The 25,156-nt window shown below is 38.5% G+C and overlaps 1 protein-coding gene and 1 long non-coding RNA gene across 2 annotated transcripts; one reads left to right on the plus strand and one right to left on the minus strand.

Annotated features, from left to right (window-relative positions):
- The first annotated feature begins 6,125 nt into the window (after positions 1-6,125).
- On the plus strand, positions 6,126-18,533 carry LOC145778663 (uncharacterized). Its single transcript, XM_082590201.1, has 11 exons — positions 6,126-6,934; positions 7,100-7,213; positions 7,743-7,826; positions 10,627-10,718; positions 11,429-11,474; positions 11,935-12,104; positions 13,516-13,673; positions 14,672-14,843; positions 15,301-15,564; positions 15,917-16,054; positions 16,298-18,533. The coding sequence occupies exons 1-11, from the start codon at positions 6,178-6,180 to the stop codon at positions 16,541-16,543; spliced, it is 2,241 nt and encodes a 746-aa protein (XP_082446327.1). The 5' UTR covers positions 6,126-6,177; the 3' UTR covers positions 16,544-18,533.
- On the minus strand, positions 12,182-24,804 carry LOC145778664 (uncharacterized). Its single transcript, XR_014290451.1, has 5 exons — positions 24,716-24,804; positions 15,396-15,538; positions 14,633-14,891; positions 13,493-13,666; positions 12,182-12,425 (listed from the first exon to the last, which is right to left on the minus strand). It is a non-coding gene; the product is annotated as an uncharacterized LOC145778664 (long non-coding RNA).
- Between the last annotated feature and the right edge of the window lie 352 nt (positions 24,805-25,156).

Genomic DNA, 25,156 nt, shown 5'->3' on the forward strand with positions numbered 1-25,156 from the left:
TATCAATCAATCAATCATTTTATTTTTCGTCATTAACGCGTCCGGGACGAAAAAGATACTAACTACAAAAATCGATACAAACCTACCAGCACGTTAACGAACTGGAAAAGGTGGCAAAACCTTGAAAGGTTTAAAACGTGCCTGCATGAAAAATTTCCTTATGTAGTAGGCTATATATCAGTAGTTAGCACGGCCACAAAACCAAAAAAACAAATAGTAAAAAATAAAACAAAAACAGAGAGAAGCACACATGTAGTAATGAATGACAGCAAGCCTTAAAGCAGCCGACGGCCTTCGCGGCCATGGCCGCTAAGTAGTGCTTGAATGACTGCCGGTGCTACCTCCTCATTGCACAGTTCATGTTCAAGTACGAAAATAATTTTTTGCCAGCATGTTTCTCTGGCTACTTTGTTAAATTAGACGACATACATCAACATGATACAAGACATAAGGCTAAAACCAGATTTTTTCTTCCCAGGTTTGAAACAAACTATGGCAAAAAAACACTCCATTTCTTGTGTGTGCAAGTGTGGAGTAAATTTCACACGATATAAAAGATTTACCGTTCCATTGCTTTAAAAAAAATCTCAAAAACCAACTGTTATATGAATATACATGCGTACCTTAAGTGCTCAATACAAAGGATAACTTACCTTTACAGTAGGCCTATATCATCATATCGTACTTATTAATATTTGTTCTCTACAGTTATTAGTATCAAATTGCCCTGTTTTTGTATGCTTCACATAAAAATTGTTGCAATTCGGTGGTGGTATCCACGTTTTTCCTCGTTATTTTAGGAAAACTTTCGCAAGTGCTGTAGCCTATTATAGCACACAATCACTAATTATTGGTGGTTGGTCAATTCTTGGTCGTTGGTTTGAATCTTCATCCTCGGCTTACTCAGTCTGAGAATGCAGATTCAAACCAACAGTAGTTGTTTTTCAATCTCAGTGGCGAACCCTTTTTATTCAATGAAGTAGTGTGCCTGCCTCTGCACACTAGTGTGTATGAATGTGTAGTTAGATTTACTGTGATGGGGTGGTGGCTGACTAGATGACTGCTTATGGTCTTTCGCTACCATCCTGATTGCGCCATAATCTAACCAACAGTTGTACAATGCATTGTTTTGACAATTACATTTTACTCTGATTATATGTTAATATATGGCGCTGTTAAAACAAAATAAATTGACTTGACTTGACTTGACTTGGTACCAAACATTCACACGGTATAAACCACTCGAAACAAAAAAGTCTTATTTTGAATTTCCACGAAGAAACACATAAGCATCTGAAAGTGTTCATCTGACATTTTGCTGTGTTTTGGTTTCAATATGTCTTTGCCCATTGAAAACATTCTTTCAACTTATTCAAAATTTGGAAAGTTTGATAAAAAAATAATGCAAACAGCAGCTAAGACCTTAAAAAGTATGCGTTGACGCTATGCGCTAGAAAACCGCGAAAACTTACACTTAGAAAACCACAAAAGTCTATGGCGTAGAATTTGCGGCGTATACGTACATCTCTGTCTATAAGCAGTGGCGTAGCCAAGGGGGGGGGGGGGGGGGGGTTGGGGGTAAAAACCCCCCCCCCCTTTGGCACGTGTGTGACGTCACGATATTGAGAATGATGCTTTCAGTCTAAAAAAAAATCGCCTAGTTTTAAACAAAATTGCATTAAAAGAGCGAGTTTTGCCAATACCAAACATTCAAACATCTCAGCCAGGAATTAGCAACAAGAAAACACAGAGACTTTGCTTTTTTTCCGAAAAATGCCGAAGAAAACATGATTTTATCCTTTTGCTATGCTACCGGACAACACCATTTTACAGGAATATTCGTACCCACATTTTTGTTGAAAATGCTCTCAGAATGCACCAAATTCAAAGCAATTTTTCAAAATTTTCTGGGGGAGGCCCCCCAAACCCCCCGCCGTTCCCAGTCTAAGGGTAAAGATTCAATCAACATGCTCTGATGATTTCTCTACCAAGATCAGTAGGCTAAGTAGTTGATGGCTTGTGAAAAAATTGTCAAAGAATCGAATATGTTGGTCTTTGTTGACAACACATGACAGCATTGTTTCAACTACATGTGCTCCCAAAGGTTTACATTTTCTTTCATCTTTACCGCAGTAGATTTCGAAGTTGTAGGGATATTTTGTTGTAAGGTTGTAGAGCTACACAACATCCATAACATGTAGGCTAACCAAACTTTACTGGCTTTTCTTTTATATATTGTTTTGCACTGTGTAGTAGTGATGCAAGCCGCGCCGCGCCGCGTGCGCGGCCGCTTATGACTTTTTCGCCGCGTGCCGCGCCGCGCCGCGTGGAAAGTTGAAATGAAAAAGCTGCGCCGCGCCGCTTGCCGCGTAAACTTTCAAGAAATTAAACTTTTGTAAACGTAAGCTTTCAACTTTTCAAGAAAATCAGTTATGAAACTTCAAATTTAAATTGGAAACACTAATCAGTTTTTTTTCGGAAACCCTAAGCTGGAAAGCTCAAAGCTGTGCATTTGTGCAAATGGCTTGCAGTTGACAGGGTTTTTGGGGCTGGCTTGTGAGGAAGCTGTACGAGTGTTTTTGGTTAATAGCCTAGCTGATAAGCTCAGTTACCAGGCTATAGGCCTAGCGCAACTACCGCATTAGTTACTGTAACAGTTAGCCTAGTGAGTTCAGGCTATAAGTTTTACTCTTGACATCTTGTCTGTCTGTGTTGTGTGTAGTTCACACAGCCACTGACGTTAAAATTGCATTATTGCTTACAAAAACTGTTCAAAAGTCCTGATACTGGATCCAGGAACATTCTATTTGAAAAAGCATGATGTCTTAGAACTTAGATGCATTGCTGGTAAGAGAATATGATCTGGTTAGCCTAGTTATTATAGTGCACAACTGTACCGGTAGGTTACCGGTACCAGTTATATGCCCTGGGTGCTTTTTGCCACAATTGACTTTCTAAAAAATAACGCGTAAAACATTTTTTGAAAATTTTGTAATTTGCGGTGCAGTGTCAAAGTTCCAGATAAATTGCGGTGCGGTGTGCGGATAGGTGATTCAGTTGCGGTGCGGTGTGCGGATAAAAATTTTGGGTTCGCTGCATCTCTACTGTGTAGTCCTCGATAAGGAACCATCGATTCGTCAATGCTTAGTAAGTGGTGAAAAGTAGCAAATTGTTGACAACCTTAGCAGATCTAACAGTGGCACTGGAATCAGTAAGTTGGCCTTGGCCATTGGCGTTAGTCTTGGCCATTTTAGACTGAGCTAGATTATGATTGTCAGCCAGGTCCAAGTACGTTTTTATATTGCGGAAACTGTCTCTGCTCAGGGTACCTACCTCTAAATACCCATTGTCAGGCATTGTAGGCATTGTCGGGCATTGTCGGCTTTTCTAGGGGTTGTGGAGCATTTGTAGGGGTTGTCGAACATTTTCAGGCATTATCAAACATATTCAGGGGTTGTCGAGCATTTTCAGGGGTTGTCAGGCATTGTAGAGTAGCTACTTGCAGGCATTGTTGGGAATTTCCAAGCATTGTCTAGGATTTCCAGGCATTGTCGATCATTATCAGTGGTTGACGAATTTGTTAGTCATTATAGAACATTTTCAGGCATTGTCGAACATTCTCAGGGGTTGTCGAGCATTTTCAGGGGTTGTCAGGCATTGTAGAGTAGCTACTTCGATCCGATAGCTCAATTGGTCCGCCCCGATAGCTCAATTGGTTAGCGCGTCACTTCTGGAACGAAGAAGCTTCAAGATCAAGCGGCGCTGGTTCGACTTTCGGGGTGTGCGCTTGAGCAACGCACGTTAAGGACTGCTTTCCATTCAGCGGCATCTAATGGATGGAATAGTTCCCCGGCAACAATCGGAAACTTCACTCTGTCAATCTCGGTGACCGGGCCTGCGTCAGTTATTCAAAGCCTCTACAAGTATGCGAAACTGCCAGGATTAAGCTCTTCAAGAAGCTTTCCCAGTCCGAGGATAAAGATTCAATCAATCAATCAATCAATGGTCTTAGAAAATATTGGTGCCTCCATGTCATTTGCTGTGCACCAATAGTCATTTTCTGATGGAAGACTGTGGTAACCACTTAACCACAATTTAGTAAACCAATAAATTTTCTCATACCAGCCTCATCAACTTTGAAGTTTTTTTTATTCTTGCCTCTCCTTGCATATAAGTTGACATGATGACATCATGCATATCCTTGGGCGACAATATGACCCTCCAGTCGAAAACGAGGCGGATGGTTTAAGCGAGGTTTTTAGCTATCACACAAAGTGCTTTTGATTTTTGCGAGTGCATTGTTATTCATGGAGCTTAATTCATATGCTTAATAACAATAAATTTAAACTAGGCAGTAGGCACTGCAGTTTTTTCAGAGAATTTGAGGTTTTTATGTGTGAAACTAGTTAGCCTGACAGTACCGGTAAAGCTGCAGAGGCCACCAGCCATCAGGCTAGTGTGTTAGTCTGTTAGATACTATATGTTTAGTACATGAGTTAAAATTGAATGCAAGCTAATTAGTCTAAATTGTGTGCTTTTGAAAGTAATATATATGTTACGTACCATACTTTAGAGACACCTCTAGCCCTAATGTGATAAGTGGTAATGGGCAGAAAGTGTTGTGTTACTGGATGCAGATCTGGTTACGATGGAAATAACAAATTTTAATGTATCACTTACCCAAGGATAGTAAAGAGAGAGAGAACGCTCTAACTAGAATTGCACCAAAAGTTATTAGTATGCAAGGTTTTAACTTAAAAACTATTTTAGATACATTGCAGAGTCGCCAGAAACAAGTACGGTAAGCTATTTCTTTTGATAAACGAAATATAGGCCTATGTCAAGACTAGGGGTGCAACCTATTTCGTCCCCTGAATACTTCGTATCCTCAATTCGTTCCCTGAAAAAATCAAGAGAAAAATTAAAAAAGCCGATGCTGCGGAAACTGCGATCAGTGACTTTAGCTTTGTTTAATTTTTTCTCTTGATCTTTTCAGGGTACGAAATGAGGGTACGAAATAGTTTGCATCCCTGTTCACATATATGGTGATACAATCTGTGATTGAAACAAAGTCAATAGGTATTTTTTCAAACATTCGAAACAATTTCAAACAAACCTTGGTTGACAAAACACAAAAATAAGTTCATAAAAATGTTTCTTCAGTTTTGGAAAATTGTCAATGTGAAAGGGTTAGGAACTAATTTGTGCTTTAAGGATCCAGTCAGAGATGTTGTAAGATATGACAATGACATTCAGCTGAAGATTTTAACACAGTTGGCTAATTCAGTTGAATGTATGGGTAGAGTTCAAAGAAAACAAGTACAACAGTTGTCCAGTTTAACAAGCTCAGCTTTTCATCATACCTGCTTAGGTCTAGTTGATCTTGCTCGAACCCTTTTATCAGCAGATCATGAGTTTGTTATGTTCATTGAGTTTTCAACAGATCCTCTTGAGAAATTATTTGGCAAGGTTGTGGGGGAACATATTTTATAAATGTTCAGCAGGTCTCTGAAAAACTGTCAATAAGCAAGACCAAGCTTGCTTTGCATCAGGGAATTGACATTTCTTCTGTATGTGCACCAGCAGGGCATGTTTGCAATCTATGCTCATACAGAATGGTTTTATCAGAAGTGGAAGTGTTTGAGGGATTGCCAAGTATAGAAAAGAATTTATCATTTGATGAATTGCAAGCCATTGTCTACTTAGTTGGATAATGGATATGTTACAATGAAAGAGGAAATTTGTAGTGACAACACTTTCTTTTACTATAAAAAATTTGGCTCTTATACCCAGTACTTGAATCGGGGAGGATTAAATGTACCAAACGATGCAACATGTCAGATTGTCAGTAGTGTGGTTTTTAAGGGACACTTAGTCAAGAGATCCCCAAAAATTATTACAAAAACATTTAAATTTTCTATACTTTTGTAAAATTTTCTTGCTTGCATCATCTCCTGTCATTATAAGTCATAAGTAGTAGCATTGGGAATCTTGAATTATTCATTGAATATTTATGGGCCACCTCAAAATAAGTGTGACTGAATAAGCCCACCTTGGGCCCAGACAATTTTGGCTTAATAAGCAGGGGCTACTGTACTAACTTTGACAAATTTGCTTAGCTTTAGCTGAATAGAAAATTGTGATAAAAGTATTACGTTTGGTTTTGGTTGAATCAATATGAATGGAAATCTTGGTGGTTATAATAACAGTTTGAATAATTTTCGTTCTAATGTCCCAATGCAAGGACCTCCCAATTTGCCTCAATCAAGACATACAAGCAATTTTCCAGAACAGTTTGGTTTATGGGAACCACCACAGACAAACCATAATGCAGCAGTATCTGGTTCAATTCAATACAATCCTGGTCAACAACCCAATGCACCTGGTAATATTGCAATGCATAATGTGAACAGAAGAGAGAGCACTGGGCTTGTTAATCCTACCAATGGCCAGTATAGGGTGTCTTCAAATAATCCTTACAATCAAATGCCACCATTATATCATCCTAACAATGGCTTGAGTTCAACACAATTTCTTCAGAATAATGCCACTCCACATTCTTCATCAAACTATGCTCAGTGGAATCCAGGAAGAACAGCATCATCTTCCAATCAAACTTTAAATAGTCATCAAAACAATAATGCTTACAGAACCACTGTGATGCCTACATTGCAATCCAATCCTGTTGTCACGCCAAACACACAGCCTGCTATTGTATTGAATACCAGACCAGTGCAAAGTAGCAATGACTTTGCTGGTGTTGCAAATTTTCAATCGGACAATTCAAATCAGAGAGATGCATCTTCAACAAATAGTTTCAATACTAACCCAATGCTACAACCTGTGCAAAAATCATACCCTGCAACTACTCAGATAGATTGGAAAGACTTCAAGAACCCTTTTAGTGACGATCCTGTTGAAGAAAACACTGCAGGTAATCAGCATTAGATTGTGTGCTGTTGAGCCTTGCAAGCTTCCCTGTTGTGTATAATGTGTATTTTTAATGCAACTAATAATTTTGCTGACATTCACAAATTTAGATTAAAGATTGTTGAATAGAATTAAGTTCATCAGATTTTCATGCACGATTATTCTGCAGAGGCTCTTGTAAACAGAATGCACCAAGCAGCTGGGAAATCGGAATCAATCTTGGAACAAACAAGTCGCAAACCTAATTCTTTTTCGAAATCTGCTTTGGCTATGCTAGAATGTGGTAAGTTGCATAATCGTTATTGCAACTTGGCAAACATGTCTACCACCTGGATGCATTGGCCTATTTTTTTTTACTTGGGTAATATACATGCCCCTTTCCCAAACCCAATAAAAGTACAGTTTGTTCAAACCATTCCTTGAACTTGAACTCATAATAACTTGCTTTTAATATGGTAAAAAAAGGGATGACTTTCACAGTTTCAGATCATGATCAAACACTCATTTTCATTGAGTTACTTTTTGCAACAAAATAGTAGGCTAGAATATCTTGTATATATAATATAATATATTCCAGAAAGGGAAAATTGCCAATTAGGCTATGCAAACATACTTGAGTTAACCTGGCAATTTATCAATGCATTTCTACTTTTCCAAGTAGTCACCATAAATGCAAAACTGCATGATTTAAAAAATGTATGGTTATAAGTTTGAACTGCTGTTATGATTTTAAAGCAAAAGGGCTCATACACTAATCTGGCAAATGATAATCAAGTAGAAAAGAGGTCATACTTTTTGCATTATAATTATAGATTTAAAGAAAGCAAGTGTGCCATTTCAATCTGCTGCAGTGCTGAAACAGTTCAGAAATTTTGAACTTGGAATATCAGTTGAAGGTAAATAGAATATTAGAAGTGCTGTGTGTAGTAATTGTGCTTTTTATTTCATTAATGTAGACACAAACAATCTGTTTTAGCCTGATGCTGCGGGTTCGTTGTGTCAGTAGCAGTTTGCACAAGCTTTTGGAACACAGCTCCCTAGTCATGTGCTATGTTTGTCATTGCCTAACAACTTTCAGTCACAAGCTACCTACCGCAGAATAGATTAAGAAAGGTTATGAAAATAGTTTTCCTAGAAATCTATGGGGTAGTTTTGTACAATATGTAATTTGCCTTTCGATGTGCCATGGTATTGGAAAAGTAGCTTTTCTGATGTCTGAAGAGACAAAATGCTTCTGTAAAATAAAAATACACACAAACTGACCAGTGACCACAATTTATGTTCTACACATGTTATAGGCTACAGTATCATATAGTATATATGTAAAAAGCAGAAACAGGTTATCCTATTGCAAGGACCTGGGTTTTTTTTCGCTGAGACTTTTCGGTCATTTGTCCGGAATGACTTGAAAAAATTCGGTCATTTTTTATTTAATTTGGTCGTTTTTGGTCATATTTGGTCAATTGACTATATATTTTTCGGATATTTTGGTAAAAAAAATGGTCAATGACCGATGAATGACCAAAAAAAAAAACCCAGGCAAGGACATCTCATGATTTGAAGCCTCTTCCTTACTAATCCGATTAACGCTTGCTTACCATATCATGCCCATGTTGGTTGGGCTCTAGTCTAGGGACTTTATATTACAGAACACGAAGCCTGATCCGCTTTTTTTCCTCATCCGCACACTAAAAGGGTTAGTTTTAGGCGGAATGGCCCGTTTCGGTGAGTCTGATCCCTTAACGGGGGATTTTTTATTTTATTTTTTTTAAATTATCGGGTACCGTAGCCTAATTATCATTGCCGTTTTAGGGTTAGGGGTTAGAAGTTGGGAACTCACCGAATCAGACTCACCGAATAGTAGCAGACCCAGTTTTAGGAGCCTTCCTTTTTGCGGTTAGCATGCAGTGTGGCTTCAAGTCAAGTTTCTACTCTCAAAGCTTAAACTGATCAAAAAAGGAGTTGCTGCAGTATTGCAATTTGAACTAGTTAAAGGAAAGGTTTCAAGTGTTAAGTCAGTGCAAACATTTGATACTTTGCTTTTGTGAAACAGCCTACTGTACGTAGGTCAAGCCAAGTGTAGGGTGATAGATTTTGCTATTTAACACAAGTTATAATGTCTACATGAATCTATGGTCACCTTTTGCTTATGCAGTGCAGCAGCCACTGATAAAGCCTAACTGGTTTGTTAGGTGTAAGATATATGCCTAGGTATCAACTATGGCAATAATCTGCTTGTTTAACTTTATTTCACTACAAACTAGTAACACCAATTTAGCAAAAGAGACTATTTTTAAACTTCTCATAATTTCAAAGTTTTCTTTAACGTGTTGTTGATATTGGAGATGAATTATCGGTAATTTGCAGTGGTCTGATGATGTGAAGTATTTATGTTTTATGTTCTGATAATTTTCAAGCGCATGTTCAATTGCTCGTTTATGTGTATTCTGTCTAGTGTCTATCCTGGTCTTACTGTTGTGGTTTGTTAACGTGAACAGTTTTTTGTATGGATATTCTTGTCTGAATGTGTCTGTCAATTGGTGATGACTTATGAGTGTTGTAAGTGCTATTCTATCCGGTCTAGTGGAGAAATATTGCGGCTTAGCCATGCCCAACAGATCGAGGATCACGTTAAAGTCACCGAGTAAGACCACATGTTGATGTTCATATTCCAGCATAGACTCAGAGAGCAGTTCTATACATGACTTACTCTCCCCGCTGCACTGCGGAAAGTATACGTTGAAGATGTTTATGTTAGTGTTGCCACTTTTTGATATGATGTATTCGGTTTTATAATATGGTGTGGTGTGTGATTTCGGATCTGTCGTGTATGTCTTCACTACGAACATCGTCCCTGAATAGAAAGGGGTTTTGTCAGGCTCGATGCTCACATTTGTTATTTAGTTTTTGTGTTGTGCCCACGTCTGAGTCGATCGGTGGGGGTCCTGTGTGTTTCCTGTATGGCTAGTACAGAGAGTCTGTGAAAAATAAAGAACTTTTTGACACGTTATTTTTGAGTAGGCTACAAGAGAGTTATAGGAAAAACTTTAACCAATAAAATCAGCCTAAGCAAATAACACCAATGTTGCCGTTGGTGTACGTTTGATCATCATCATAATCCATCGTCGGTTTGTTCCCCACTAGTGGGGGTGGCCGATTGTTTCCGCGCAGCAATTGTTTTAATCCCTTTTCTCCATTTCACCCTGTCCCTTGCATCTTCCTCCTTCAGTCCGACTTTTTTAAATTCATCCTTCACTTGTTGTTTCCACATTCTTCTTGGACGACCGCGTTTCCTCTTCCCATCATTCCATATTTACTTAATTATAAACCGTGTCTTCCAAACTTTTTATTTCTCATCATTTGTGCGGTTTAAATTCGAAGGCAGCTTATCTTTTCGATCAATAATAAATACTTTTCATCAATACTAGTACAACAGTAAAAGCATCAGCAATCAACCAGCTTTGGAGTTAAAGTTTTAAGATTACTCAGTTGCTGTTTCCAAAAACAGATGTCCATAATCCCAGTTAAACAAGCCAGGGGCATGCTGTGATAAGGAAGCGTTAATCGGATTAGTAAGGAATTCGCATCAGTGGTGAGATGTCCTTGCAATAGGTCGGCTGCGACAGGATATCGTGTACCCGTAAAAAGGAAATGATTAATTCTAGTTGTTTGCATATTTTTGGTTTATTTTCTCAGATAATGCTACTCCAAGTAACGAAACATCTTTAAAGTCTAATTTGTCAGCTGCTGCAAGTGAATTTGTTCCCCGCAGTAACTTCTCTGCTCCTGTAAGTTTATAATTAATAGTGTAATACTTTCATAGGTTTGCAATTTTGCATATTAACTGGACTTTAATTCAATGTGCTATAGCACCAATACATCACTGCTTGTATACTACAAGGCCTTTGTGGGGCCACAATTATGGCCCTTTGCCACCGATGAGGCTATGTCATAGTGGCCTACCGCCAAACTCTTATTTTGTCTTATGAACTATTCTTGGTAATTCTTGGTAGGCTCATGTCGGTTCTTTTCACCAGTCGATCATCAAAACAGAAATAACCTTCCATTATATGACAAGGTGGTGCCGGTGCGTATCTGGCTGAGGTATGCAATGCTTCATTGCTTATTCAATTTGACATGGGCTACGTTTGCCAATCTAGGTTGTCGAATCCAGCACAATACTAAATCCACAAATTGTCTCTTTGGTGCAAATAGAAAATTCTCCTCTGATAACTTTATGAAAACATTTTAATCCTTTTATTATTATTGATAGGGGTCATATTAATATATATTAAGTAAAAGCACTATCTGCATTTTTGTATTTCAATGTATGAGTGGGAAGCCACAGGCGTTGATGGTTTGGAAATGTAGTAGGCTATTGTGCCATGAAAGGCTCAGTAGCTAATAGCTAGTACCGCTGATTTGGAAAAATACCAATGCTATTGTATCATATGAGGTGCAATTTTGTCTGAAGTATCTCAAACGTATTTTGTTTCAGGTTGAACAAAGAGATGGCTCGAATCAGAACACAGCGAAGACCTGCGGTAAGCTCAATCAAAAGTTGTAGCATGGCACGCGGAATGCTTAGATCCTAAAGTTGCGAGATTTTATTTTGTTTAAATTAACGTAGTAACTTTTTACTGTTGAGACAGCAGACTGGCAGAGACCAGCGGTTGTGGCTGTATGTGTATGGTTACGCAGTATGCTCTTTTGTATTTGTGGTGTCTAAATGTGGCCTGATTAGTGATTACTTCAACCGAGTTTATTTAATACTGAATAAGTTGTTGTGTGAGCATTCCCTTTAAATTTGTATTTGCACTTAGAACTAGTTCTTGCACTAATTTTTGATATTTATTGACAAATATATCTTTGAAACTACTTTAGTGCAAGCTGTCAAAAGTTTGTTTCATCAGCCAGTTGGAAAATAAGATCTAATTGTCTTAATTTTGCAGAACTGTTTAGCTGCACTTGTAATGGTGGTATGTCTTGATGACATTTTTTCAGCTTCTGAAAACACCACGAATGCCCTTCATTTGATTGACCAGTTCATCGGCCAAGTGACGTGTGAACCAGACTGTTTTGAAGACGCTGTACCCCTCGTAATAGCCAAACTGCGCGAATATAATCTGATAGAAAAAGCGATTTCAATGCTAGTTGACAAAATCTATGCAATGGTGAGCATTCCTTTTAGCTACGCACGAGTGACTTCAAATGTTTTTTATTAGAACAATTTGCATTTAAAGGTCTTGTTGATGAGATCATTGAATCCGTCACCATGGGTTGTTGAATTAATTCCCAGTACCCCACTTTGAGAAATCTTGCTCTTAACTTGATCTCCTATGATACGAAAGAGTAATTGGCAGTTTCTTCCAATCAACGCTTTAACCGCAAGGCGCTTAGTTATACTGTTGTCAGCTGGTGGCTATGGTTGACTGATAGGTACAGCATAACTCCAAGAGGATTTGCATGAGTCCAACTAAACCAGCGGCGGAGATCTGCACAATACCAAAATGTACAAGCTTTGTTTTATAGTTTTTTGTGTGGTTATTACTGTCTTAGTGCCCAATTTTGTGTGATATAATTGTGAGCTTACGTTGTTTTTACTGCTAGCTGCATACCATACTTTCTGTTTGCTGAAAAGACGTATGCTTTTAAATGTGATAATATTGTAACTTGTTTCCCCTAGTTCTGTGAAATATAGATTCCGACCTGTAATAAAAAGCCTATTTAAAGCTTAAAATAATAGGCCTACCATACTCATTCGGTTTTTAGGAAACAGCAGGCTTTTAATGTTTCAACTTGTGTATTCAAAAATGTTGAATAAGGTGCATATCTCCCCTTCACCTTGGAAGTTCAACTTGTGTCATTGAAAAATGCTGACCATTCTAGGTCCATTTCAAGCAGAAGACAATAAGATTCTGCATGTTTTTACCGTATCATGTTTTATTGTGTACATTCCGTGGTGGTGCCAGTTCTTTTCTTGCAGCGGATTTTCTTTTTACATCTCATTCTGTTCATTGCATCTTCTTGAATCCGAATTTATCTGCCTCATTTTTCACCAGTTTTTTTGTACGTCTCCGTTTCCTTTTCCCATTCTCCTTTAAATTCATTTCTTTCTTCAGAAAATTTCTTTCTGGTGACCGGTGAGCCCCTTATTTTATCAGTTTATTTTGACCTAAAATGTTCACTACTTTTCAATGCCACAAGTTGAAGTTCTAAAGTAAGAGGGAAATGATGCACCCAAATGATGAAATGGTGATACTAGTTTGCTTCTTAGGTTTGGACTACGTTGCTAGTAAATAACATTTTCTTTCTTGTGTATTTAAATGAAGAATAGGGAATCTCTATCGTTTTACTTGACGGACATTGGAGGTTATAGCCGATTAGCTGTTAACCTTTCAGCTTATTTGAAGATGGTATTTAAGATATAAATTGTCATTGTAAATTAGGCAAATTTCGCTCCCTGTAGCAAATGTAGTTTATTTTTCTTATTACTAAACATGTTACGAGGTCGTTTTCACACGTTAGTTTTTCGTCTGCGCAATCATCGACTCGGACTCACCTTCGGTTCATTTCGTTATCCAGTGCGTTCGCGAGCAAAACTTCCGTTACTTAGGCAGTCGACTGTGCGACAAACTGTCCAGAACCGAGACTGGCTTGCCAGGGTTCCGAAACACTTTGCTAACGAAAGCTCAAGAAGGCTTCAAAGCGATGGATACTGTTCTCCTACGTGACCCTGAAAAGTAAGAGCTCTTGCTGATTGTTATGTTTATTCCGTTAGTTTTTGTTTGGAATTGACAACGAAACGACATCATGTTCATTTTGTGAAGTTTTTACAAAGGAATCTTAATGCAACATATCACGAAGCCAAAAGAATGAATTTGCGTCGAAACTAGCAACGAAATATTTTCTTTCAAACTGCTCTGTTAAATGTGTGGCGGGTGTCTCCAAATTAGGCATAATTTAAAAGGCGGAAAGCTCTTACTTCATTGTTTACATTATTTTTAAAAACATGAAAACAATGGCAACCTGAATAGGACGAAAACCGATCAAAGTTTTGTTATTTTTACTTCCTTGTAATCTGATCGGGCCTGCTAGCCACTGAATCCAACACACTTTACTGTCATTTGTAAATAACAAGAAGTTTACCACATTGCTTACTTTCATGACAAACATGTAAACGATTAACAACTTGGAACAGACAATACAAATTACGAACTTTCTCCATCATTTACCATAACCGATTGCAGCTAAAATCATTGTGAGGACAGTTTGATTTGTCAACTTTTGTCTGGATGCTTTTTAGTTCGATAAAAACCAAACAGATTTTTATATTTTACTAAATTCTTTATTCCCGATTAGCTGTGCATATATTTCCACTGACTACAATTTCAAAAATCAAAAATATTTTCAAGTATAGGATGTTTATTGTCGTTACATCAACCAAGCTTCCGGTTAGTATGGATCACTTAAAAAAAAAATTGTTATAAGCGAGAGATAAAAATATTGCAATTAGCTGCCTGTTGTTTCTATTTTGCTATCAGCCATTTGTCATTTCCATCTCTTTAACTGTTGCGAGATATTGACTCCACTGCGCGAGTTTGTAATATTGTCGCATTCGCATCCTACCAGGAGTGGCGTATGGACTCCGCTTAGATGATCAGCTGCAATCAACATGCACTCACGAACAGGCCAAACTCACGAGAAAAATTTTCATCCATCAGGAAATTGACTTTTGCAGAGCAAGGAACTTCACACACTTCATGGCCGAGCTGTTCCTCGCTTTGTTGTGCGAAAATAAAGGCAGACTAGAGAGATTGAAAGTTCTGGGTCGAGCGACTTGCGGCGTTGTACGGAAGCTCATAGATCAACCCAACAATGACAACATACAGTGTGCTATTCGCGTTCTTAAGGTTAGCAACGTTTTCCATCTGGTAACCTTGTCAGGCTGCATCTTTAACCTGAACATAAAGTTTTAACCTATCTACTTTGTGCTGCTTTGCTGCGTGTTCACTGTTTCTTGGTCATCGTAGTCATGTCTTTAATGCTAGAAAAGTTATCAGTGAGGTGCCTTCAACCTTGAGAGGAAGCCATTATTTTAATTTCAAGATCAGATCATTGTCTTCAAGATCACTGGTCTTGATTTTGAAAATAATTTTGTACTTGAAAATCTCTTTGACTAAGGGTGCTTACTTACACATACCGCTAAGTCGTTTCTATCAACTCAAATTACTTTCAAGTTTCGTAAAAGAAATGACGACGATAGTTAACCGTAAAGTTACACTAATAAAACGATTTACATGTTAATATTATTTTCATACATTTGTAAAATACTTTCACTGTTTCACAGTATGATATCCTTTTTTTTAGCTTACTGTTGTTTCAATGGAAGATTCACTGAAAGCAGACGAAAACTCGATGGTAAAACTTAAATCTGTTTTTGATGACTTGGAAAGGCTTCGTACCTCAAGCCGCATTCCTCTGAATAATCTATCCCAGGCTCTACTGGATAGTTTCATCAAGCTCCGTGCCAGCAATTGGGGGAGAATCATCGAGAGCTCGGATAACGGAGACTTTTCATCCCAGCATGCGCTTCCTGAAGTTCTTTCTAAACAAGACGAAAATTATTTTATGGTGAATAGTGCTCATCAGAATGGTGGAGTTTTTTTGTGACGTATTCATAACACCTCCCACACAGCTAAATCCGTCTTGTTTGCATTGAAACAACCTCTACAGACGTTGAATCAATGTAAAAATGGTGGATTTGCTATCTGGGCTTGTGCTGCAGGTGTCAAGAAAGCGCTGAAATGTGTTCTTCATTGTGTTGTAATTCAAATCATTTTAAGTCATTTCAAAACAGACATTCAATGATACCAATCGTCTAAATGCAATGGTTGAAGGTATCCTGCATCCCAACAACATAAAGCAACTCTGATGCATTTTAATTTAAACGACCAGGCTACAAAAAACATTTTTTGTGCTTTAGAACGAACCTGTGTTTTTTACCCCGTCCGGAGTCATGTACACTGCTGCCGACGCTGTGGATCCTGAATTCTATTGCCTTCATTTGGCAAATAACGCACCTGACCAGACGAAACAAAGAACGAAAGAAAACCGCCCAAAGGTTAGAAGAAAGTAGTCTGAATTTGTTCAAGTCTTTTATGACGCCCTTCTCCCTTTCGTATGGCACCAAATATGACGTAGGTTATGTCGTCATCCTGCATTGTGCAATATGAAAGCTTTTAAGGCGCCAACAATGGCGTCACATGATAAATAAACAGCCCCGAATGCCAGCACTGTATTTCCTATCAGTTATAAAACAGGCTTAGAAATTGAGATAACTAATATGAGTTTTGTGTTGCGTCAGGTAATGCCACCACCACCACCACCACCGCAGCAATCAACCGAGATGTTCTATCAGAATCCGCTGGACACTTGTCTATCGGAACCCACTGCACCATCCACTTTCAAGCGAATGCCATACACAAACTGGACCTTCGAAGATGCAGCCGACTGCTTCGATGACGTCACCCAAGAAGATATTTTCAATCCTTACGATGACGACGACTACGATGACGAGTTAGAAGAGTTTTTAAGAAGCATCGGCCAATAGTCTGTCTTTGCAATGTCCAGTAGCAATTCTCTCCTTGACTAACACATTTTTGTTCTTTCTTGAAACGTTGGTGTTGAAAACCCTGCTGCTTAGCGCCTGTGTTGTTTTATTTTAACATTCCTTCGTTGTGATGTGACGTCAATTCCATGGAGAGTTGTAAGGGGCCTTATTTTTCATATCCAAACCCGAAAATGCAGGCCCGTACCTGCCTATACACCGAATTTCGCAATGAATCAAATTTGCGAGTAGAACTGACCTACAAGCTACATACATCAGAAATCGAACGGCTTGTAACTTATGCAGCAAACCTGCTGTAGATTTTACCATTTAGATGGAAGCGACACTTAGAGTAGAGTAGACATTCGATGATCATTGCGGGACTGGTTAGATGTCTTGACCATTGCCTACAAAATTCAAAGCTGAGCGTCTCGAAAATCTAGATATCTGCTAATAGTACCCACTGTCTTGTTAACTGATCAAACGTGTAGGAATAGTGTATACCATGCTTGTCAGTTTCTTCTATGGCGTTTTATATGATAAGAGGGGTGAAGAAAGGCGAGCAAATGGCTTCATGCGATATTTAAACATCCTTTTCGCTTTTACAATATGTTTTGAAAAATGATTTGCGATTGATATTCTACATGCCACACTGTGTAATGACGGGTAGCATGTTTTTTGTGCTTTTGTTTTGTGAAACAAAGTTTCTCCTACACTGCAACACGTGCCATGATGGAAAGTTTTGTCTTATGTGAGGCAACAGTGACTCTTAATATCACATTATCAAAAGATAGAAATGGTTCAAAGTGTCCCCAGGGAAAAACTTGAATAGTGCAAGGTATATCCACAAAAAAAATTAAAGTTAAAACTTGGGGAACCTCAGCGATGATAAAAGCCGTTGTGACTGTGACTACAGGAATTGGTTCATGAAAAACACTGCCACTCTTTTCTGCGGAGCATTACCTTTGCCAGTAGATGATACAACTACGTATTGTTTCTTTTCTGTTCAAACTAAAAGTACGTTGCACAAAATTAATTATTTGAATTGTTTGGTAATTTAATTGGCCAACGCAATATTATAATTTGAATTAAAAGCTAGTTATTCCTACATAAGTTAACGTAGAGTTTTCAAACATGAGCCAATAGGTCGATAAAATTGAAAACAGCCTAAAGTTGAAATGAAATTACCAGAAGCAAAATAGGACGAAGTTTCAAGCCACTGAGAATGAAGATTTATAAAATTTCACCAAAAAACTCGTTTGTAGTTTTCTCCAGCATTGGCTTTAGTTGCATTCGCCTGTAACAAGAAGACTATTTATGGTGAAAAGAATAACCTCATTACATCAATTTTTAAGCGCTTTAGTCTGTTGGGGCTTTCATTCTACGCTTATGTTGTAACTTATGCAGCTCAGCTCACGATGTCGCAACGTAATTGACTTTCAAGCTCGGATTCGGCCCGACTTACAACTCTCTACCCAGTGTGCAAACCCGCTGTTTTTGCATGGTTACAACGTTGAATCAATGTAAATAGGGGGGACCTTGCTACATGAATATGATCTGTAGAAATACTATGCATGTGTTTGTAACAAGCTGTGTAGCTGATGAGACTGCCACACTCGAAATACTTCAATCTTATTTGCAACTGTGTCGCAACGTTTTTTTCTATTGAAGAGGTGTTGATTGCTTGTTCCATTTTTTTTTTGTGAGACTAGTTATTGTTTGGTGCAGTGGGTTATTCCAGCCAAGGTAGTCACTTACTGGTAACTACATTGATTTGACATCTGCAGATTTGCGTTGAATCGATATAAAAAGGGACTTATTTGTTGGTTGAAATGCAATCGGTTGCATGAATAAGTTTGGTGACTGCGTAGACTACTTCAGTAGTTTCGTAACGTGAAGAAAGTAGCCTATTAGTAATAAATAGTGATCAAGTTGCCAAGATTTTTTTTAAAGAGTTTAGTGCTTTGTGTAAATAAATTTCATTTTTACGTTTCATGACTGCTGTGTAGGATTGCGTTTAGATTTGGTGTTCGCCGAAAATTTTTGGTTTCAGCTTTTTAATGATAAATTTTCTAAACTTGGGTTTGATTTATAGCGTGTATTCTGTAGGCCGCCATGGTTTGAATTTGAACCAACGTTTTTATTGATTCACAAGCTGACTTAAAATTGCCCGAAAGTGGCTAAATAAAATTGTGCTACGTAATTAACAATTTCCCCTACTTTGAATTATGATCTGTGATCATGGTGAAATATCTAAAATTTAGTTTTCCCATTGTCTTGAAGCTAATCTTATTTCGAATGTTTCAGGAATGTAATGGTGACGAAGAAACAGCGTTTCCACTGTTTTCCGGTTCAAGAATTCAAATTTTTTTAATTCTTTGTTGAAAATGGTTATAAAAACTACGCCTCGGCTCCACATTATGGTTTTGACCCTACATTATCCTTACGTCTGTCTATAACAGGGGTTCCCAACCTGGGGGCCATGGCCCCCTTATAGTGGACCATGAGCCTTTTTCAAGGAGGCCATGGAAAGATTTGAAGAAGAAGAATTTTTTGAATTTATCATATCTCTTAGTCCACTCCAACACCACTGTATATCTCTTAGTCCACTCCTAACTTTAATTATCATGACGTTTCTTAATTTTTTCAAAAACTTGAAAAAAAACTGAGGGCCATTGATTTTTCAAAACTTGCAAAGGGGGCCACGGTGTAAAAAAGGTTGGGAACCCCTGGTCTATAAGGAAGAGTAGCCTGTTTAAGAATTCATTTTGTGAACACTCTTCGGTTTGACCCGACTTAGAATCGATCTCAGATCTACCGAAGACGAAACTACTCGGCCACTGAACTGGTGTAAAAAAGGCATAAGAGAAAAGTGTTGCTGTCGACTTGGCACTCGACGTCGCAGTGAAATTCAATTAGCTGCGGGAGACTTATCAGTCATCAGGTTCACACAGAAAGAAGTGAATAGCAATAAGTCCTTTTCAATTGCGACAAAATCCTAGAAGCGATTGTTGAATTCGCTAACAGAGAAATGAATTAATGCTCACCTGTCACTCATTCCCATACTCTTCGGAACAATAGGCGATTTTGCAATTATGACGTAACAATGATTATAACTTTTCTCGCCGGCTTTTCTCTTGTCTGAAAAAATGCTATCTAAACTAATTAAAAAAAATGCCCATTGAGTTGGTATGATTTCTGTGTGTGCGGGTCATATAAAAACATATCGCCGACCGGACTTTGGACACCCCTGGTTTAAGACGTGCATGTGCAAGATCTTTTATGGTAAGCTATATGCAGAGGTGGGCACCCGCTACTTTTAAAGTAGCGCGCTACCCGCTACGGCTACTTGGACCAAAATAGCGCGCGCTACCCGCTACCAATTTACAAAAGTAGCGCGCTACTCGGACCAAAGTAGCGCGCGCTACCGCTACTTTTGTCTAAAATGACACTAGGAAACACTCTTCAAGTCCCTATAGTGACGCAAAAATGACCTTGAAAACGAATGTTATCATTCGTTTACAGTTTACACTGTCATTTTAACGTCGTTATAGAAAACACATTCTAAGGGAAATTTATTGTTACGCATCTTTCAAAAACACGACCATTTCAAAATGAGAGTCACTAAGTCCTGCCCGCTTTGGCTTCATCATCATTAAGTTTCTTCCTCTCGTCGAGGGTTGGAGGCAATGAGACGCCAAGTTTCTCTGTTGTAAGATTTTTCTACTGCAGTTTTGTAGTTAAGTCCTGACCAGTCTTCAATATCATTAGTCCAAATTCTTGGTGGTCTGCCCCTATTTCGTTTGCCGTTCATTTTTCCTTCTAGTAGTTGTCTTTGAATAGAATTATTGCGAATCATGTGGCCAAAATATTTCAATTTTCTTGATTTTCTCAATTACCAAAAAATTAGCGCTTTGGCTTAAGCACATCTTTTCCAACAGAGAAAAGTCTCTCTACCGCAGCACTAAAAAGAATGGGGGTGTTGTATGTAATGAACAGATGTTTTAACTCGGTATTCGAAAAGCTCAAGGACTTGCTCCTGTCCGAAAAAAGGCGTCCACAATTGCTGTTTCCTTTTGCACCGACGTTTCACGGGATGGCGCCGACACACCAAAAAGTTCATCCTCGGAGTCGTGACTGGTGTTGGTGTCACTCTTCTCGGTATCATCCTGGCTTGATATCTCCCGCAACAGTCGAATTACACATGTCTTGACTTTTTCTCGCAGTGCGTCAGCATCATCCGTGGAAACGTAGTGCAGAAATTGTAGCCACGACGTTTTGAAGGAGGGATGAAGACACGATGCTATAACGCATTTCATGTCGTTGAAGCACTTGTTGAATCGTTTCTTTACCCCTTCAAGGACTTTCACTCTCAACTCCTCACAGGTCACAAGATCACTGATCTCGGTCAACTTCTTCACGCAAATTGTAATGGTTGGAAGCAAGACTCCGTAATACGCCTTGGACTCGCCCTGGAGAATGTCTAAAGCCTGACAGATAGGCTTCATCACACGGAGATATTCGCCGAAAAAGTTGACGTCAGCTAGAAATAAATGAGCTCTTTAGAAATAAGATAAACTATGTTGTAACTTTTAAGTTGTAAGCAGGGCTGATGAAAATTGAATGGCTGAATCTGGCTGATGACAACTGAATTGGCATCAAAATTGCCTTGTTATGATTTCTTTTAACAAAAACCATCGTGTAAGAAAATTTTATCAGCAACAAATATCTTAGCTAACCATTTGTCAACAGTTTTACTTTAAACAATATGATAAAACCTTATTTTTGGACATCTTAGCATAGGTGATGACTGATGAGGCAATGCTCACTGAATGTAGTCTATATTCTATAAACCATATACAACTTTACTTCGGCTATTATTTAAATTAAAATAAACATTATCGATTTCATACCTTGATCGCAGCTACACACCAGAAAACGAGATTCCCAAAACATCGAAACTTTGCCAGTATTGACCAGAAAAACGCCAGTATTGACCAAAAAAAACAAGCATTTTTTTCAGTTTAAATTAAAAAGTAGCAGTAGCGGGAGTGCGACTGAAAAAAAGTAGCGCCTCTCTCGCTACCGCTACTTTGGAAAAAAATAGCGTCGCTACTACAGCCGCTACTCCAACTAAAAAGTAGCGCCGCTACCGCTACTTTTACCAAAAAACTATAAAGGTAGCGCGCTACTGCCCACCTCTGGCTATATGTATCGATGGATATAATTAGCCACGGCCACAAAACTGCTGCCCGATTGGGTTCCAGTTATATTTGTCTGCGGGGTCAAGTTCCTACCCAATTAGATAGCCCAGTTTAAAAAAAAGCGCTTCCGAGTGGTGTCGAAGTGATGTTCTTGGAATCTAGTTCCCAGACGGATATGATTCGCCACAGAATTTCACAGCAATTAACTTCAAGTTCAGAAGTAATAAAAACAGTTTTTGTCGGTAGCCTATTTCAGTGCTATTCAACCGGGTATACTGTATACCCAAGAGTATACCAGATCAAAACTAAGGTATAAGCTACAGCTGGAGAAGGGTAGGCTATAGGCCTACAGCTTAGATCTGTGATAGTGGAAGTCACAACAGTGGTGTGCTTATACAGATGTCTACCACTTCTTTGTGTGAAGAAGAATTTTCCAGTCTTGTTGAGATCAAGTCGAACAAACGAAACTCGATACTTAACATTGATTCTTTAATGCGGGGAGGATTAGAGAAAGAGCTAACGCCACGTTATGTCATGTCCATCTTGCCGAAACAATGCAACAACAAGCTATTAAATCCACTTCAATTTTAACGTTTTTTGCGCTTTTACATGCGTAGTTTCTTGTGCTCAGTTGAAGACTAATAATAATAATAATAACAACATTTATATAGCGCCACATCCACAGTCAAACTATGCTCCTGGGCGCTGTACATGACAATGGTGATAATTAATACGGTAATTTCAGTCATAATGTTCATTGAAGTAGAACGTTTTCAAGCGAGTTTTGAATTCATTTAAATTTTCTGCTTCTTTCACACAAATAGGCAAACAGTTCCAGCAACTGGCAGCAACAACTGGGAAGGTACGATTTCCATATTGTGTCTTATATGAAGGGTTGCACAAGAGCAATTGATGTTGAGAACGCAAAGTTCTGGCAGGTTTATAATGAACAAGCAAAGTGTCCAGATAGTTTGGAGCAAAACCATGGAAAACTTTATAAATTAATAGACATATTTTGAAGCGAATACGATACAATACTGGAAGCCAATGCAGGGATTTTAGTATAGGAGTGATATGCTCACGTTGACGTGTTAAAGTAATTAGCCGAGCAGCAGCATTCTGAACTCTTTGAAGACGCAAAATAGTACAATGTGGAATGTTATTTAACAATGAATTTGAATAATCAAGCCTGGACGTCACAAGTGCATGAGTTAAAGTTTTACAAGCATCATCATTAATAAACTGTCTGATGGAACCAATATTTCTAAGATGAAAAAAGCAAGATTTGACAGTGGAACTGACAAAGTTTTCTAAACACAAATGTTGATTTAATGTTACACCAAGCAATTTAATTGAGTTAGAAGAAGAAAGATTGATATTACTCAGGGTAAGGGTCATGTCATTAAACTTTGAAATACACCGTTTCGGAGAAAATACAATAAACTCACATTTACTACTATATAATCACTATATAATCGACTACTATATATAGACTACTATATAATCACTTTAACAAACAATTAATTAATTATTAGTTTTTTTTACTTCTTCTGCACAATTAAACATTGCTATTTGTGAGGTATACAAAGTTATTAAAAATTGAAAAAAGTGTACCACGGACAAAAAGGTTGAAGAGGACCGGGCCCTACTTAAAGGGTAACGACTAGAACATCACACAACTCAGGCAAAAGAGAAAATTGAAAAAAGAAAACTTAACGGGAAAAATGATGGAAAAACCCAGAACATCACATAAGTCAGGCGAAAGAGAAGTTGAAAAAAGAAAACTAATCGGGAAAAAATGATGGTTTGTGAAAATGAGAGAACTTGTATACCTGGGACTGGTATATAAGTCCCCCCCCCCACTCCCCTTGGTAACTCATGACAGACAGGACTCAATGGACTTGGCTCTTTCGCCTTAGTTGTGTGATGTTCTAGGCGTTACCAAAAATGATGGTTTGCGAAAATGAGAGAATTGAAAGTAGTTACTTTTACATTTAAGATATCTATGCTTTTAGCGCCAAAAAACTCGAGAGTGCGATGTTTCAACAATTTCCGGATTAGTTTTCTTTTTTCAATTTTCTCTTTCGCCTTAGTTGTGTGCTGTTCTAGTTCCCTGGTCGTTATACCTACTTAAAGGCAGGAAGTCGAACCGTTTGATTTTTCCGGTTCGTGTCCGGTTCTGGTTCAAAGATTGTTTCAAAATTTGGTTCAGCTCCGGTTTGGGTTCGAAGAAACTTAAGAGTTCCGGTTTAGCTCCGGTTCAACAACAATGATTTGTGGTTCGGGTACGGTTCGGTTTCGACAAAAATAGTCTCAACACCGGTTTTATAAGTTCTGGTTCGGATCCGATAAAATTAGGCCTAGGCCTACTATTGAAATCCAACACTGGTAGCCTACCAAGGTTTAGAATAATAACACATGCAACTCCAGTCAATGAAGCAATATCAGCACTTTATTAGCCCTTGCCTAATATCAAGAACCATCGAAATAACGAACACAGCACGAAGTAACATCCGTTTATGAAACAACGCTCACAAGCAACATCACCTCATTAGATCTAGCCAAACGCCAAGAAGTAGGCCTACCGGCTACACTCACTTAATAACACACGTTACTGCTGAAATAAGTTGTTGCAGCGAATGATCAGCACGTCTTCCAAGATAGCCTAACAACATGCTACCAGGCCCGGATTTAGGGGGGGCAGAGGGGGCAGGTGCCCCGGGCCCCCCGAGTTTTGAGGGGCCTCCCTACGTGGAAAAAATGTGATTTAGTGTTATTTTTTTCCTTTCAGCCTTTAAAGTTTCTGCAAAATGCTGTACAGTGCTGGATTAATGCTACTCTAGACGTAGAGGTGGTTTTTCGCGCCGTAGGCGCGAAAAAATTTTTTGCACGGGGGCCTCCCGATCTAAAAGTGCCCCGGGCCCCCCATGAGCTAAATCCGGCCCTGCATGCTACGTACAACTTCACTTACCACAATGTGAACAATGACGTAATGCTGGAGTGAACCGCTTTTTTCAACCGGTTCGGGTTCGGTTAGGGTTTAAGCTAACTCAATTTTTCGGTTCAGTTCCGGTTAAGGTTCAGACAAAATCGCACCAAAACCGGTTTACAAAAATCCGGTTCGGGTTCGGTTCGACTCCCTGCTTAAAGGGAAGGTGAGAGAAGAGAATGTTTAAAAATATTTATGTTGCCATTATAAGAAATGGTGCATTAATTTAAATTACCAATATTCTGAACTAATGTGGGAAATTTAACTCAGACTAAATTTTGTAAAATGTTGTTGTGCAAATGAGCTGCCCAGATTTAACCACATGAGATCTCATACTAACCCTTGCCATAATTACTGGCTATATAAAAACAACACTGACGAAGTTGTTTTTATACAGCCAATAAAAGTTTTTTTTTTGTAAAA

Source organism: Aplidium turbinatum, chromosome 10 (genome assembly GCF_918807975.1).
Source record: "Aplidium turbinatum chromosome 10, kaAplTurb1.1, whole genome shotgun sequence".
Lineage (NCBI taxonomy): Eukaryota > Metazoa > Chordata > Ascidiacea > Aplousobranchia > Polyclinidae > Aplidium > Aplidium turbinatum.